This window comes from Micromesistius poutassou (assembly GCF_964030765.1).
Source record: "Micromesistius poutassou genome assembly, contig: SCAFFOLD_2330, whole genome shotgun sequence".
In the NCBI taxonomy this organism is placed as follows: Eukaryota; Metazoa; Chordata; class Actinopteri; order Gadiformes; family Gadidae; genus Micromesistius; species Micromesistius poutassou.
The window spans coordinates 7,211-24,597 of NW_028178305.1; the positions used below are offsets into that span (position 1 = coordinate 7,211).

Genomic DNA, 17,387 nt, shown 5'->3' on the forward strand with positions numbered 1-17,387 from the left:
ACAAACCTGAGCATAGCAACATATTTGATAGCTATTTCTTGCAGTTATGGCAGTCCTGTGTTATTACGGAATAGTCAAGGTACAGCAGGGTCACTATCTTCAAAAGGTAATTTAATGTGGTTTTTAACGGCCGCAAGGTAACAGAGGGCCCGCTTTTGGAACTCTAACCATTTGTATATTACCATCTAGTTTAAGGTTTCGATTTTTGACCACCACAGCACATTTACTTGCAAGTTTTATCCTTAGGAAATGTCACCATATGCAAACATTTGTATTTTATTTCTTGCTGGCATTTAAGTTTATTTGTTGTATAAATTTAAAACCTTAAGAATATTGTCTATTCAATCGAGAAACTGTGAATGGGGGAGTGGAGATGTCTACTGTATGTACATTATATGTTTTGATGTAATCAAAAGCACTGGGAATATGTTGTATTCCGCTGAAAAAAATGAAACCATATCTGATATAGCTGTACTTTTGTTGAAAATAAAACCTCTATATACATAGCTGTTTTGGTATTATAGCCTGAAGTAAGTATCACAATAAAAAAAGCCATAAACCATAAAGTAGGCCAAGGCCCATACAAGCTTCTGTATTAGCTTTGTATGTAGCATGGGTTTAGATAAGACTGGTGGACAGGACATATTGTCCCGGTTTCCTGTTGTTTGACATCATATCCGCTCTACATGGCTATTTACAGCGTACAGCTGCTACCTATTATACATTATGAAAGGCACATCAAAACAGTTAAATCACAAACAAGTGGTCAACAATTTACAAAAACAATGATGCCCGCTACAAACAGAGGCAATGTAAAATGTAAAAAACAATGATATTGATATTTTATTTATCTGATAGTCAATCTGAAGTCAAAAAAAAAATGCATACATTTTTTGAACAGTGAAAAATTGTGGGAAAGTGCAATATCACCGCCAGGAGGGTATTTTATAGGTAGAGTGTCATTTTTGACCAGAAGCCCATAATTGCTAGTGCTATTCCGATCTCTAGTGGTAGATCATGGTGTTACAGGTATTTGATCTAGATCTGGCACCTCCAAGCGTCGATTTGTATTATTGCAAGAACACTAAGAAAAAAACACTCAATTCATAGAGAACACAGCAAAAATAAATATAAATGTTAATAAATATAGAAGGCAATAATAATAGGCCACTAATACAGATGTAAACATAATTTCATTTCGTCTGTCCCTTTGCAACAAATTTGTGACATCCATGTGTAAATATCCACATCATTCATGACAGACACATAAAAACAAATACAGTCCAATCCAGCCATGTTCAAAACGACGGGAACACACTTCATATATTCAAGACGACATGGTTCAGATATTTCCTGAGTATCTGAGGAATGTCCAAGCTTCCAACGACTGGCTCTTTATTGGCGAAAGGCAGGTGTCTTCGGATCGCTATCCGGGTCTGTGACATCAGCGTTTTGGGGTGAACTGTAACAAAAAAAAAAACATGTTAAACCATGATCGTTAATACAGTAGCTTAGCCTGTCCACTCAACCGTGAAAAGTCTAACTTTCTGTGGTAGGCCTACTCACAAAACAAAGAAACCCGACGTCTTTTACCTCTTTCCTTAAGGAGCAACCCCAGGGCTTCGTTCTGCTTCGTCGTCTTGTCCACGATCAGCGTGGGCAAATACACGTCGGCTCCAAAGTCCACCAGCAGCTGTACGTACTCCACGCCGCAACCGTACCGGAGACACATCTCCGCCACCGTCTTTGGCTGCTTGATCCGGCCCAGCATCTTCTCGTCCGTGCAGTTGTAGTCGGGGTTGGCCCCGTGAAGCAGCAGTAGCTTGAAGCAGTCCAGGTGGCCGTACACGGCCGAGATGTACAGGGGCCCCCTGCATGCCGTGGCGTTGGTCGCCCACTCGGGGACCTTCGACCTCGCGTCCACCTCGGCGCCGTAGTTCAGCAGCTCCTGGAGCACCTCCACGTCGCCCTCGCGGGCGGCGGTCAGCACCGGGGAGCAGTTGTTGTACGGGCTGCCGTTGGGGTCGGCGCCCGCCTTGAGCAGGGCCGCCACGCAGTCCAGGTGCTTCCCGCTCACCGCTGTGAATAGCGGCGTCTGGGCCTTCACATCCAGGCTGTCCACCTGCAGGGGGCAAACAATGCTGTGTGAGCCACAATGTGTTGTGGCTGATTTCCTTCCACAATGTTGTTGTTGGCTCAGCAAGCAGACCAACCCTTTGCTGTCTGTGTGTTCATCCGTTGTTCATATATACTCGTATGTTTTAGCTTTATTTTCAGAGCTATCATTTACAATATCGTGTCAAAATCTGTACAACATAATGTGAATACGTCCACTTCAGATGGGGAGTCAGTATTTACCAAGTGACACAACCGTCCTAATAGATAATGTCCTAATCGTCCCTGGAACAGCCCTATTGTCTTTTGATTGTTGTTGTGGCAATTACACAAGCCGGGCTCAAGGTGAGCCTCTTCAAAACAGGTTACGCCTAACCACATGCATAACAATAACAACCCCCAGTAACCACCACCGCCGCCGCCTCCGCCTCCCTAGGGGGTGCAGCCTGGTGCATCTCACCTCCGCCCCGTGCTGCAGCAACACTTCCAGGCAGCCCAGGTGTCCTCGGGAAGCCGCCGCCCTCAGCGGCGTCAGGGGAATCCCCCATCCGCTGCGGCAGTTGATGCACCTCCTGTAGCTGTCCTGGGACAGGAGGCGGGCCAGCTGGGCCGCGTCGTCGGCGCTCACCGCCTGGTTCAGCTCCTCGCACAGCCGGGCCTCCTCCTCGTCGTCGTCCTCCCTGGGCTGCAGCAGGGAGAAGATCTTGGAGATGTCCATCAGACTCATGGCGGCCGTAGCGCCGATAGGTACCCCCCGGGGGGCGAGGGGGGGAGACGTGGGGACGTGGTGGGGGGCGATAGGGTGGGACGCCTATAGGCACGTTAACGCTGTCCCATCTGCAGTGGAAGACAGATGTGTATTTTGTTGAGATAGAGCAGCACGCGCGCACATACACACATACACACACAGGATAGTCTAGTCTAGTTGGGTTAGGGGGTTTGATGTCCATTCGAAAGGTTGTGAGTTTGAACCCCGATGGTTACATCCTCAAATAGATGCCTTCCTCCTATCTGCTGATCAATGCCATGTGACAAATAAAAGGACAGCAGCAGTCATTGTTTGTCGGAAAAAAAAAATCCCAAAAATGCCCGAAATAGAATCCAAATATAAAGTAATGACACTAGGTTCATCATCACAAACATTCCTGTCGTTTTGGTTGGGAAGAAAGTTATTCTTTACCTCTTCCACTGTTTAATCGCAGACCAACCTTTGCTTCATATAACTTTAACTGCGACTCTTTTATCATATCAGTAGACAGCTCTATATGTTACTCAAAACAATGTCTCTGCTTAAAAACACCACAATCCCTGAACTAAGTGTAACACTTCTAATGGATAAACTTTCACAAAGAATTTTCCACATGCTGAGTCCAGATCCTCCAAGCTCCAGAGAACAAAAAGGGGTGAACCAGTGGGACCAAATCGCTCGATACAATTGTAGTGTGTCAATGTGTCCGTTACATACCTCGGCCTCCTAGGTGTCCAGTGTCTCTGCCAGCGGTGTTAATCAGATGGGGAGTAATCATTTATTTTGTCACTCCATAATTTGGAACGTGAAAGTAACCAAGAGTCCTCTAGGTGATTCTCCCACAGGGTGTGAGACTACTGGGGATATCAGGACACTGTGTGTGTGTGTGTGTGTCTGTGTATGTGTGTGTGTGTGTGTGTGTGTGAGTGTGAGAGAGCCAGAAAGGGCAGGGAGTTAGGGGGGTTGGGGTCTAATTTTAGGTCACAGATGGGCCTGGCTAGATTTCCATTCTTGGAGAGTCGGGGCTATGGGGGTTAAAATTAGAAAAGGTGATAAAAACTTGTGCCACTGTTTCACTCTGTGGCCTGTTAGATAGCAGCGCTGAGTACAACATGACTCACAATGTTCACTGTGAGACACGAGAATAAGTTGAACAACTGAAAATAAAATAGGGGTGACATAGGTCATCACAATGCATATGCAAACAGCTCAGACCCAATTATTGTCAGGTGAAACAATGCCTTGGAAAGTATCCGGCTTGCAGGAGCCATCGAGGCGGACGCAAACATGAGATGATGGCATCTTGTGAAAGTTATATATTTATGGAGAGTTTGGGGAAATGGCATCGCTCAGGCCTCATTCACACTAGGAATATTTGGAAGCCGTTTCTGGAGGTGTCAGCTGTCTGTGGCTCCCTTATAGACCCGCTCAGGAGGAGTTCGCCATCAGCTGTTCTCCCTGCCCCGCCCACTTAAGCTTATTCCGTCCTTCCGTCCCAAGGTGTGGATTGTGCCAGACTACATTCTCTCAGCAGATGGCCCAAAGAATCCTGGTAAAATATTAGTTTCACAGGCTACTTTTCTTGGCCAATTGTTATGTTGTTTGCTATATTTTGTTGTACATTATAATAGAACACCCTCATTACATTGTTAGGAGGTATAAACATGACTGACTGCATATATGAGGGAGGGACTCAGAATGAACAAAAGGGTTTTCAAATAAATGTCTTGAAGAACTGATGTTGGTTTTGTATTGATGCTGTCACCGCCAGGGGGCGCTAGTGACTTATCTACTATAAATAAACAATAAAAGAAGAAATGGCAACACATCTTGCGTGAACCGGGGCTCCCGACGGGGTTCCCGGAACTTCCCGCCCCTCGGAAACAGATTAAAAGATGGACGAGGAGGAGGCCCTTCGAACCTTTTATACCAGAATGGTTTCAAGTGTCCGGAGCAAGCTTCCCAACAGCGCTCCACAATGCTCCCCACGCCGAGACAGAGAGAAGAGAGAGAAACACACGAAGCGCAGAGAGGAGGACACAAGCCCCGTCTCCCAGCCCGACACGCAAGACCGGACCGACGGAGACCCGATAGGATTTGGCAAACGAGTTGTAAGAGTGGAGGATATGGCCAGTGATCACACACGGGACCGCGGCCCACTTTCTAGTGGACAGCCGAAAAAACGAGAGAGATATGCAGGGAAGAGTGACCTAACCTCCCACAATCTCACAGTGTCTCAAGGCCCCGACAACCAGCTGGTCCCCCCTCGACTCGTTTCCTTGCTGAGGCACAAGAGGTTGATGCAGGAGATGAGACGGGTGAGACAGCTCGTTTACATTTTGCGGCAATGAAATTCAGCCACCTTAGCAAGTCAATGACCTTTCTCTGCATAATGCGGCCCTAATCTTTCTTTTTGTGTGTGTGTGTGTGTGTGTGTGTGTGTGTGTGTGTGTGTGTGTTGACAGGCTTTGGAGGTGGAACTGCACTGCCCTTCTCTCTGTACTGCATGTGAGGAGGCCCGGGCCTCGCTGGCCTTGGACGCTTTTATCAGGAGAAAGAAGACACAACTTGACGCCGAAGGACGACAGACTACACTTGTGCAACAGTCAGCATTACTCACTAATGGGGCGTGGCAGTTAATCCAGCTAATCATATCCTTTGCAATTAATTATTTTTAATGAATGAACTTAAGGCATTTCGCCATTGTGTTACAGAACAGAATGTGCTCATTTGTCAGAGTTGGCGCAGAGCCTTCCCCAAACCTGTCTATGCCACTCATCGGGTTTTGGGGAGGGAGTACTAGGCAGTGATATGCAGGTCACAGCAACCTGTGGTTGTCATGGCAACAAATCAGGAACACAGGGTTGCCCTGACAACAGATGAGATGAGGGGTGACCCTGACAAAAATCGCAACAGGAACTCATTTTGCGAGACCTTGCTGTCCTTTTCAGATAGCTGCAGACATCACAGGCACAGTAGTACTACTACTAATACGATGAGGGGTGGGTCGGTGAGGAGGAGGGAATCCGACAAAGCACTTTACTTTATTTTATTGGAGGCACATAGAGAATGAATAGTTGTACGTATATCAAATCTGGGATTTAAATGTAACCTCTACAGCTGCTGGAGATATAATTGTTACACTGTGGAATGTCAACAAACGTCATCTACAATATCATTTGAGTACAAAACAGCCATTTATTTTTTTTGTATTGTATTAAAGTTTTAACACACAACACCATTCAAAGCATATAAGTCCCTTTTTTTTTACCTCACGTTCCAGTATTTAGTCACGTGTACGCTGTAAACATTTAAACAACATTACAGTTAATTCAACATGTCCAATAAACCTACTGAGGTCCTTCTATGGTCACAGAAACACAAGACAGTAATCCACGGAAACATGCTTTGCAATAACAGTTAAATTAAAAAGTTGAAAAAGATATTTAAAGTGAATGAACAACAATATGAGCACTACTTCACAACTACTACAACAGTTATTTTTTCCTTCTTTCTTTAATTTTGGCAGCAGTTCGGTCCATGGCAAGTAAACCTAATACACAGTTATGATTACATAAGTTCACACAGGTCGTTAGTACAGGTTATGTGGTATATTCACTGCTAAAACTTTATATGGAAGCTTTTTAGAGCCTGTCAGGCTTCACCTAAAAAACAAAAACAAATAGAAAATATCCATTGCTGACCGGCGTACCAGACCTGTTGCCTTTGAACATGAACGGAAAACCCAGACGAGAGGCGCTCCTATTCGTCCGGTTTCCTCTTGGGCTTCTTTGGGTTGCGGGAGCGACTCTTGGCCTTGCACAAGGGACATATGGGTGCGTTCCGGTGGATCTGCTGGTGGCACGACAGGCAGGCCTGTGGGGAGGTGGAAATGGGAGGTGGTGGGGTGTGGCGGTCAATAAGTGGATGGTTTAATTCTGGGCCTGGCGTTATCGAGCCCTCCTAAGAATTGCAAGTGGACGTGTGACTGTGGACTGTGGAAAAAAAGGCAGCTCATCTACACTTTCCCCAAACAAACACGCTTGGTGTGGTTTCCTCCATGCAGCCACCTTCTGGGCCCTCCTAGTGGGGAGGACTCCTCTTCTGCACTCATAACTAAGCCCTTCTGAGTTATGAGCGTTCTTAAGACGTCAGTATGTTGATACATTGCTTTTACTTCTTTGGAGCAGGGATAATAATAACTCTAGGAATTTTGCGATAGTGGAAACTGATTTTCCGCCCAGAAGCTGGATAAGTGGGGGTGCAGGCTCTCTCTAACGACGGCCTTGATGGGCGGTAGGCGACGGTTTGTGTGCGTGCGTACCTTCATAGGGGGGGGCTGCTGTCTGAAGGTGGCCGTCTGGCGGGCGTCTTGCTTCCTGGAGACCTGTAGCTGTTGGGCTGCGGCCGCCGCCGCTGCAAGGGATTCTGGGATGGCGGGCTCATGTGGCTCCTTCTGCCACTCGGCTTTCTGCTTTTCAAAGTAACTGTTGAAAGTAGAGAGAGGGAGAGAGAGAGTGGGGCCGAGTTGAGCGTGATTCTAATAGAGGTTTTAGAATCGCATCAAGGCTGATATTATCCCATCTGGGCTGCATACAGAGACCACAGGAGGAGGGAGACGTGACTACAAAGGAGAGCAAAAACCAGACGCACAATAGTCCCTATTGCAGAATTCCCTTTTTTGAAATACAATTTTGAATCAAAGTTGTGTGTGTGTGTGTGTGTGTGTGTGTGTGTGTGTGTGTGTGTGTGTGTGTGTGTGTGTGTGTGTGTGTGTGTGTGTGTGTGTGTGTGTGTGTGTGTGTGTGTGTGTGTGTGTGTGTGTGTGTGTGTGTGTTTTGACAGAAGCAGCCTGGGGAAAGAAATGCAGCCTTGAACTTTATGCCAGATCGGCTCACCCATTGTCCTCTCACCCATCAGCCTCTGGAAGTATAGCTAGAAAGAGTAGAACTGTGAGGGGGCTGGTCCCACTGTAAAGGTTAAAGTCTGACCAAAGCATTGTTTTTTCCTTAAAATTTATTTTTAAAAATGAACAAAAAATTTTTTTTTTTGTGTTGTGGAATAATTTCTGATTGGAACAAATGTGTTTGAAATGTGACATAGCCACACAACTCTTACGCAGTCAATACCGATTAAAATGTTGGGACCCAGTATAATAATGAAAATATAGGGAAACTGTACGCTTAGCAGTTACACTGGATATATCCATCTTCCAGTTTCAGATAAGGTTCAAATATTCCTATAAAAACCATCAGTGGCTTTTCCCCAAACGTGTGTAAATCACCTTTAATACCACTTGTCCATTTTTTCGTTGGGGGAGTGCCGGCCAGTGCAGGCCAACCTTTTTGAAATGTTTTGAAATGTTTTGACTACGTGCGCAATGCAGTTACAATTCCTTTTGGAAGTGTCACTGACAAACTCAGCCTACCCCCCTTGGGAACATTTACACTGCAGTGAACCAATGTTTACCCTGGACCATCTGGAAATCTATTTCTCTCCAGCTGCGGAAGGACAATCCCTGAAGATTACGATACTTCCCCCCTGCCTCCCCCACCGAATCGGTCAAGTGGAGTTCCAAACAGAAGGCCCTGTTTTTAGTTGACATCCTACTTGACGTGTGTGTGTGTGTGTGTGTGTGTGCGTGTGTGTGTATATATTAGTGCTTTCAAACGATTCAAATATTTAATCGCGATTAAACGCATTAATGTCATAGTTAACTCTCAATTAATCCCAGATTTTCATCTATTCTAAATGTCCCTTGATTTATTTTTATCCCATTCTTTTTTTTCTAATTTTAATACTCTTATCAACGTGGAAAAGCGGATCGGCTTGCTTTGTGCAAATGTTTTTTTATTCAAACAACATTGGCATATACTGTAGTGTTCAATTTCACACTAATATTCTCACTTGGAGCAGCAGTCATTCACCCTTGGAGCAAATAATCTCTCACACAATGTAACACTGTCCATCACTAAAAGGGTTAAAAAAAAAAGAAAGAAAAAAAAGAAAAATTAATGTCGCGATTAAAAAGTTGACGCTGTTAAAATGGGTTTGCGTTAACGCCGTTAATAACACGTTTAACTGACAGCACTAATGTGTGTATATATAATATATATTCTATATACACATACACACATATACTTTATATGTTATGTTTGTGTTATGTATGTGTATATCTTTAAATGAAACGTGTTTTTTATCTTGAGGAAGCCAAATTGGTATCGTACATCCTATTGCTCCTGATCCTAATTCAGAAGGAGAGTAGGAGAAACAACAAAATCGTTGTGTCTCAGCTTGCTCCAGCACTCCTTGAAGCTACTACTGGGTTTCTGGTAGAGGGTTGAACTGGCTTCAGCCTTACTCGGCAAATAGAGATTATAATGTCTGCATTAATAATCATGTGTCCTCAGGTCCTCATAGAATTTATCTGGCAAACCCAATAACCTGAATCCACTGTCCTCCCTGATTGCTAGGCCGCCACCAAAGATTGGAAGTCTTGTTAATCATCAGATCAGAATATTACTTTTGTCCATCGTGTTACTAAGCTCGCCCAGTCATGATTCAGATTTATTAAGCTAAAAAATATTTCTCGCGTCTGGATGATTGTAATTGCCCCTTCACGCGCCTCAGTCAAGATGCTCTGAAGCTCATACAGCTGGATCTAAATTCAACCCCCAGGCTTTTAATCAGAACGCGCCCTCCGCCCCCCATTACCCCTGTACCCGACCCTCTGGAACCTTCTCCCCCAGATGCGCTCCATCTTTCGGCTGAAGCTCCACGGTGCGCAGCTCCCATGCGTCAAACGCCGTCCCGAGCACCAATAGAAAGCGTCGCGCTGCGGCACCGTTGTGGTTTTTTTTGAAAGCAGCAGATCAACAAACATAGTCGCTATAGGCTACCATGACGTTATACGAGTTGTTTTATGACCACATACATGGCCCTGATGCCCATGATCCTCTGTTTGCACTTACAATGATCGTCACATTAATTCATAGTTACTTATGTCCTTTCGGGCACTTTGTTTGCGGTTTAGTCACTTTATTTACTGTCATTGCTCATTCTTTTGAGCAATGACACACACTCTTTTTTTTTGTGGAATTATGTACAACAAAACAGCTTTAAAAAAGGGCTTTTTTCACTCACGGCGACGCTAGGTCATAGGACAGCGGCGTGAAGGATAGCGGGGTGTCACGTCACCGCGTGCTGGAGCGGGTCTAGCCTCCGCCGGTGTGGGCTAGTAGGTCGTAAATAATGGGAGCGTTCTTTTTGTGTGTTTGGCTCATGACAGTTCACAAGTCCAACCCTCTGCACCGCAGAGGGTTCGACCCCATGCTGCTATACATTGGAGGTGTCACATCCCGGCGTGCCATGCTGTTAACCTGCTGATGTGTGTCATGCCTTTATAATAAGAACTGTGTGAAGGTTGAATAATAGAGAACCCCACCCCACCCCACCCCATCAGGGCGGGTTGGTCCCCAGAACTATATATTACAACTAGACTAGAATTAGATGAGATATATTAGATATATTAGTTCTGGGGGGGGTTGGTCCCCAGAACTATATTATTAGGTAATTATATTCAATCGTAGGACTGGAGGTGTATTACCCTAATGGAAACATCTAGAGGGTTTTATATGAAGGACTGTCAGACATGTCGAGAGAACACAGACACAGCACAACATACTTTTTATGCTGCTATTAATCATGCTATTTGTGTTTGCTAAGGTTGTATTGCCCAATGTCCTAAACCGCGTGTCTTCGTCACGCTGTGTAACTTTGTACTTTGTGCGAACACACACACGCATGCACGGGTCACGTTTGTACAAGGGGTATGTGGGAGGTTTCTGCAGTCTAGCGTAACCAGTTTGACTGCTACGGGTAAATCAGTTTGATGTATGGTTATGTGAGGAATGATTGTTGATTATTTGGATGTGGGTTTGAATTGCTTTGTATTTGAAACGGAACCAAAGTTTTTACAGCCACTCAAATGGTGTAAACAATAACCAATCCAGCCAATGCTGAATCAAACCAGGATTTCTTCCAGTCAAAACACTGAAGGGAAAAAGTCAAGAAAATATTTAATCAAAACTGATGAATGTAGTGAAATCATTAAGCACTGTAAGCCAGAGTGACTCTGTGGGAAGGTTTTCAGTCAGGACCACATGGAATAAATGAGCAGGTAGGTGTGACTGTGTCTGCACAAACCAAAGCTCAAGGGGTGGCGCGCCAGCCCAGAGCACAGAGTCTCAAACTCATCTGCTTTCATTCTGCTTCAATGCGAACCCAAGAACCCACTACCACACAGCAGGCCGAGCCGATGTCCATTGCAGAGCGCAGCTCCTTTTTTCCGGCCCGGGGTTTATTTAATATGCCTTTGTTTTGAAAGACAAAAGACCATTCAGCTTTCGCTCTGCGCTTGAGAGGACTATCAGAACTAATTTGATAGTGGTCTTGGTGTCATAACTTATTTAAGTATTTTCCACCATTGTGTAATTTCTGCTTCTCATACAGATATCCTGCTCAGGCACGCTAACTAATATTGAATACAACTTTCCAATGTTTGTTTACGGCAAATGAATATCGGACCTTGAAAGAATGTAGAATGTTTTGATTTAATTCAGCTGAATCAGAGAGCAGGCAACAGCCATGTGATGTGGGTCAAACCTAGAAGCTTTGCTGGAAGACCCTGACCACTAGAATATAGGCCATGGGCATCCATGACCTTTGGTATGGGTAGACATTGGAGTCCGATCAAGCACCTTAACTTTTAAAATATTCCGCCCCATACATCTAGCAGGATTACATTAATGTACTATATTCAGGATGCATGATGTATTATATACATGTATATATTACTCAACCTATATAGCCTAGTGAAGACTTGTACTGCGTCCTTTCACCAAAATATCCTTTTTATTTAGAGGATTAAATTATACTGGAGTTTAACTTTTTAATCCTCGTATAAAATAGTGACGCGAATGGCTTTTCACAGATGAGGGGGATTATGACGGAGTGGTTGTTTTTTAGAGCCCTAAAATAGGCCATCGCTCTTTCGTAGAAGGTTGGTATCCACAACAAAACTCTACAACAATACAATGCACACCTTTGTGTTATCAAAAGCAGGCTATGGTATATTCACGTCCTGTGGTTCAAGGAAAGGTTTGCTTGTAGCACCGACTCCCAGCAGTAACTTGATACCATGGGATCCAAAACGGCAGGGATTATTAACACCTGCTTTTTTTTACATGAAGCCTCGAGGCTTCGTGTAAAATTAGATCAATCGTTTTAAAATGAGATCAAATAGAAATGTGGTAGAGAAAAATACAACCGCTAATCGCGAATCTCTAATTAAAGAATGCTCATGAGATATTATACATCTGTAGTGCTGTGACATTAATTACTGTATAATAATCGTCAAACCGTGGTTATTCCTCAGACTATAATCTTACCACCAAAATTTATAATCGTTGCATCCCTACACCGAAGTCATCGGTGCTGCAGCATTTTATCAAAAAGGAAGCAGAAAAGTATGCAGGTATATCGTCTAAAAGTTTTTTTCATGATGTCTGTGACGACTTTCGTGTTTAACACTTCACAGGCCTGAATGTGAACTTATCAGAATTCGTACCTTAGCACGAATCGCATGGGATCCATTGGGACGCAATATATTAAACACAGAACAAAACCTAAACATCCGACGGTCTGACGTGTGTCGTCTATCGTCTACGCTGCCCGACGTGGCGCCTCCCGGCTCGTCTGGAGTCAGACCCCATGATTGAAGCTCTGCCGTGACCCAGCTGGACTCGGGGCCAAGATTGTATCTGAAACCCACTGACTTTCTCCCAGCTTATTGTTATTATATCATGATATGTATGCTAGCAGGTACAGCAGAGTGCACTGTGGCCGATTAAGTTGATCTAGAGATAACGTCTAGATATTTCTCGACCAATCCTAGAGTTGGTTGAATTTCAGTCAAACAAGATCTTTCTTTGGTTGACCGCAGCCCTAGTGTGTACATGTGCGTGTATTAATGTATGTGTGTGTACATGTGCATGTATTAATGTATGTGTGTGTGTACATGTGCATGTATTAATGTATGTGTGTGTACATGTGCTTGTATTAATGTATGTGTGTGTACATGTGCTTGTATTAATGTATGTGTGTACATGTGCGTGTATTAATGTACGTGTGTGTACATGTGCGTGTATTAATGTTTGTGTGTGTACATGTGCGTGTATTAATGTACACGTGTGTACATGTGCGTGTATTAATGTATGTGTGTGTACATGTGCATGTATTAATGTATGTGTGTGTACATGTGCGTGTATTAATGTATGTGTGTGTACATGTGCGTGTATTCATGTACGTGTGTGTACTCACTCAAGGGAGAGCTTCTCCTCTTCCTCGTTGAGGTTGGGCAGTCTGTGCAGGCCCAGGGTCATTCTGAGTGCGTCCACGTGCTCCTTCAGGGGCTTGTATTCATCGTGCAGCCTCCGGGTTGTCTCCAGCAGCTTGTTCAGGTCGTTCTCAGACTGCTTGATGGTGCTCTCCATCTGAACCGACAGGAATGGTGAGCATATGCCGACATGGGCCCAGTGGATATTGCCTCATTGAGTCAAGGCGCTCAAGTGCACCGGGGGTGGCCCCCAGGCCATGACCCCTTTCCCTCATTGGCTAGAGTGCCCCTTAGGGGTGTGAATATTAATCGATTTGCATCGATGAATCGATCATACAGCCGACGATTTGATGCATCGATTCATCCGCGAGAGTATCGATTTTTTTTTTTTTTTTTTAGCACATAAGTGCGTATAGAATACTGTTTCTGTATTCTTAATGAAAGGCAAATGATTATTTTTGTTTTTGTTGATTTATTAGATAGATATTATATTAATAGATATAATGTAAAAAATATTGAGTATCAAATCTAATCGTATCGTGGGGAATTCTGACGTATTGAAAATAATCGAATCGTTGGCTTAAGAAATCAATATCATATCGAATCGTCATGAAGTCTCCGATTTACAGCCCTAGTGCCCCTCTCACTTCTTTATTTTATTATTGCTATTTATATAAATATCATTATAGATACGGATACACAATCAGTTTTTTTAGGATCTTTGTAATGTATGATCTGTCGATTCGATACCGACCCCCGATTTTTTTTTTTATCTTAGTGAAATATTTATTACTGTGACGTTCTTATGAAAATCACGGTGTGCCGATTATATCAAGTTTCTTAGTTGGCACAATATCAGAGCTGCATGGTGCGAGAGTTATTGTTCATTGTTGAGCGGAAGGCAACTTTGTTTGTTGACATGACTGCGTACAAACACAAACACATCGGACTACAGAGTTTAGTTTGGCCTAATTAACCGTGGTGGAGCCACACGGTTTTTTTTTTGAACGTGTGTAGAAATGTAGATGTCAAAGAAGGTGGAATAAATTAAACATTACTTTAAGTGTTTAATGGAATGAGTCAGGCTACGCACTCACTCACGCACTAAGGAAAGGAGCTTGGACAGATAATACCATAGACTCTAGTATGGATAATACACAAACAACACAGACTAAAGTCCCACATATAATCAAATGTAATAGTTCTATAGTTCTACTTCGCTACTGGGAAGTAGCGTAACCATGTGTATGTTGGTTAGTGGTGGGGGAAACAAAAGATTCTGTTCAGTATCGCGATATTTTAGAGCACACAATTATAGCAATACAGTAGCGCAAAGTATTGCAATATTAATATTTTATTTCGTTTACTCTTGATAGCATGAAGCATGTTGACCAACTCCTTTTTCTGAACAATTTTACTGTTACTCTATTATGTCTGCTTTATGTTACTCTCTTGTAATTAAATAATTTTAAGTTATGTGCTGGGAGTTCAGCATTCATGTGAGAGGTCTCTTACTATGGCCCTGTGTCCTAAATGTTCAAGGACAAAGTTGTTTCACTACCCTCCTAAGTTTCTGCATTTCAGTTAATGTGTAGAAGATAATGTTGTTCACAGAATTAAATGTGACATTTTAAGTGAGTTGATCTTATTTTCCTCATTTTTGTATGCATGTATTATGCATTTATTATGCCTTTGAATAATATGGGAAACATGAATCGCAATATATTGCAGAATCTAATCGCAATACTTGCTGTATAGCAAAATCGTAATAATATTGAATCGTGGCCCAAATATCGCAATACTATAAAATCATTAAATTTTTGCCAATTCCCACCCCTAATGTTGGTAACTAAGCTTTGGATAACAAATAATGAGTCAGACAGTTCCATGGGTCATTATTGTATTCTGTGTGTATCTAGAATAAATGGTTGAACGTATTTTACAGAAGAGGGAAGCCCAGATAGATGCAGGCTCAACAAAAAGCTATTCCTATGGTTAATGATTTATGACTATGGTCTCAGTGACTGAACCTAATGAAGGTATGTCTTGTGAACCATCGTTTTTCATGTGATTATGGTGTATATACAGACCGATCATCAATCGGTGCATCACTAATTATAAAAATCATTGTAATATACAAATGCATTGCTTTCATTATTATAAACGAGAGTTGAGTGACCGTAACATCCAGGAGTTGATGGAACAAACAAGGTTGTTCAGGAGGGGGTGATTCTTGACTCTTCATCAACCCAGAAACAATGAATGACATTTGACTTGACGTGACAATTGCCATTGTCCACATTTAGGTAAAAACTAAAGTTAACTAAAACTAAGTTTTTAACCCCAGTGACCCCAGCCTCATATAGTGACGCCTATATCCGCTTATGGCATTTATGCAACACCTCAATATATTCCAAAGCATGGCCAAATGTTCTGTTTAAATATTGGCCTTTTTTTTTGGCAAAGACGAAACGTCTGCTCATGCAGATTTCAGTAATGTTTAAAAGAATAAGTGCAGGTTGTTCCATTCAAAATATATCAATATCAAAATTGCCCTTTTGGTCATACTGTTTTTTTAAGCAGTAAACTCAAAATGTAACACAATGTAATATTTTGGGGGAGAAAAAAAGGACGGAAAGAGATAAACATTTCGAAAATCCTGCATTGTCAATATCTTTAACTCCTTAAAACGTCATCTGCGTGTATGTTACCGACCACATTGATATCAGCGTGGATGAGCCGCAATTCCTCAACGTGGGCCATCTTCTCCTGGAGCAGCAGGTCCATCTCCTGCTTGTACTCCTTCAGGTGCTTCTCCTCGGACTCCAGAGAGTCAAATTCTGTCTTGAGGCGAGATTTGATCTTCTGCATTTGGATGGTTTTGTTCCTGGAGGGCAGAGGATGACAGCAGTCAAGACAAAGCGTTGAAGCAATATACGACTGATAGGGGAGGGAATGAAAACACTAGGGTTTTTAGTTTTTTTGGGACACGTAATACAGCAGTTGTACACGATGTATTAATATACTGCGCCGTATCTTGCGTGGTGAAATGACACCTTCGCGTGAGATATTCATTTTCTAAACATGTTAAACTATTGTTTTTCAACTGTGTCGTGCAATTGCTGCACGGCGAACGTCCAGGGAGCAGACCTTCGCACAAAGGTTTAGCTCATAACTAGATCACGAAGCGCTGCTACACGGCTCAGTCGCCGGAGCGGTCGAAGCTAACCCCGTAGCAACATTAGCAGAGCAGTGCATCTGGCACTGGTTGGTAAACATCTGGAAACGCTGGGGCAAGCATGACCAGAAGAATCCAGCTACAGTTTCAGATGTATTCTTTTGCACTTCCTTAAACGATACAAACAGTCGTTTGCCGGTGTCGCCCCAGGCAAACCATTTTTTTTTAAAGAAGTCAGAGCTCTAGCGGTAACGGAGAGGTTATAACCCAGCTAACGTTAGCTAGTAGCCCCAGTAACAAAAGCCGAGCCAAGAGGCTGCTCCGGCGGGTTAGCGACGTGCAGCTGGTCCTGGCTCTTCTCCTAAAACATCCAACCCCACCGCAATCCTCCACGTATTCTATTGCATTCGATAGCAGCGTCCTTACCTTATCTCTAATATATTTTCTAATTTGCACATGATTTCTTGCTCTTCCGCCATGATTTGAGACCTTAAATTGTTCAAATTGTCAAACTCAGACTCGCCGTGGTATGGCCCTAATAAAAACACAATAGCTGGCGTGTGCGCGCATAGAGGCGCGCACGCCCGAGGGGGAACGGGGCTACGTGTGGTGCACGTAGTGACCTCCGTGCGGACGTTGGAGCGCGCAGGCTCTTTGATTCCACCTCCTTCTGTTATTTGCCAGAAACTATAACTTTTCCATTGATGGTCTGGCTGTTATTACCCTAATGACTAAATCATACATGGAGTTGCTTTGTGAAGACATTTTCTTTGTGTGCCCTTATAAATCTACCATCCATTATATGAGTATATGATATATGATACAATTATTGTAATGTGGCCTATAATAGGCCTATTTCTTTTTTAATACACCTTTTTATTCCGGTTATGGTTAGACGTGTTGTTGGTGAAAATATAATGGCAAGAGCCGATTCCAGAACTCAGCAATAG

General features: G+C 43.3%; 2 protein-coding genes across 2 annotated transcripts; both read right to left on the minus strand.

Moving 5' to 3' along the window:
• Nucleotides 1–813: 813 nt before the first annotated feature.
• On the minus strand, nucleotides 814–3,756 carry LOC311372715 (ankyrin repeat and SOCS box protein 12-like). Its single transcript, XM_084489673.1, has 4 exons — nucleotides 3,581–3,756; nucleotides 2,576–2,952; nucleotides 1,594–2,122; nucleotides 814–1,462 (listed from the first exon to the last, which is right to left on the minus strand). Exons 2-4 carry the CDS (start codon nucleotides 2,840–2,842, stop codon nucleotides 1,320–1,322), a joined length of 939 nt encoding a protein of 312 aa, XP_084345799.1. The 5' UTR covers nucleotides 2,843–2,952; nucleotides 3,581–3,756; the 3' UTR covers nucleotides 814–1,319.
• Nucleotides 3,757–6,041: 2,285 nt separating this feature from the next.
• On the minus strand, nucleotides 6,042–17,017 carry LOC311372727 (zinc finger C4H2 domain-containing protein). Its single transcript, XM_084489684.1, has 5 exons — nucleotides 16,864–17,017; nucleotides 15,975–16,146; nucleotides 13,244–13,416; nucleotides 7,188–7,350; nucleotides 6,042–6,739 (listed from the first exon to the last, which is right to left on the minus strand). The coding sequence occupies exons 1-5, from the start codon at nucleotides 16,914–16,916 to the stop codon at nucleotides 6,626–6,628; spliced, it is 675 nt and encodes a 224-aa protein (XP_084345810.1). The 5' UTR covers nucleotides 16,917–17,017; the 3' UTR covers nucleotides 6,042–6,625.
• Nucleotides 17,018–17,387: the final 370 nt, after the last annotated feature.

Bases quoted from the DNA above. Each gene is read 5' to 3' on its own strand.
- LOC311372727 (XM_084489684.1), bottom strand. From the start codon at position 16,916: ATGGCGGAAGAGCAAGAAATCATGTGCAAATTAGAAAATATATTAGAG. The intron at 13,417-15,974 runs GTCGGTAACATA...CTGTCGGTTCAG, and splicing joins TCCACGCTGATATCAATGTG to ATGGAGAGCACCATCAAGCA. The intron at 7,351-13,243 runs GTGAGTACACAC...TACTTTCAACAG, and splicing joins GAGGAGAAGCTCTCCCTTGA to TTACTTTGAAAAGCAGAAAG.
- LOC311372715 (XM_084489673.1), bottom strand. From the start codon at position 2,842: ATGAGTCTGATGGACATCTCCAAGATCTTCTCCCTGCTGCAGCCCAGG. The intron at 2,123-2,575 runs GTGAGATGCACC...TGCCCCCTGCAG, and splicing joins TGCTGCAGCACGGGGCGGAG to GTGGACAGCCTGGATGTGAA. The intron at 1,463-1,593 runs GTAAAAGACGTC...TTTTTGTTACAG, and splicing joins GTTGCTCCTTAAGGAAAGAG to TTCACCCCAAAACGCTGATG.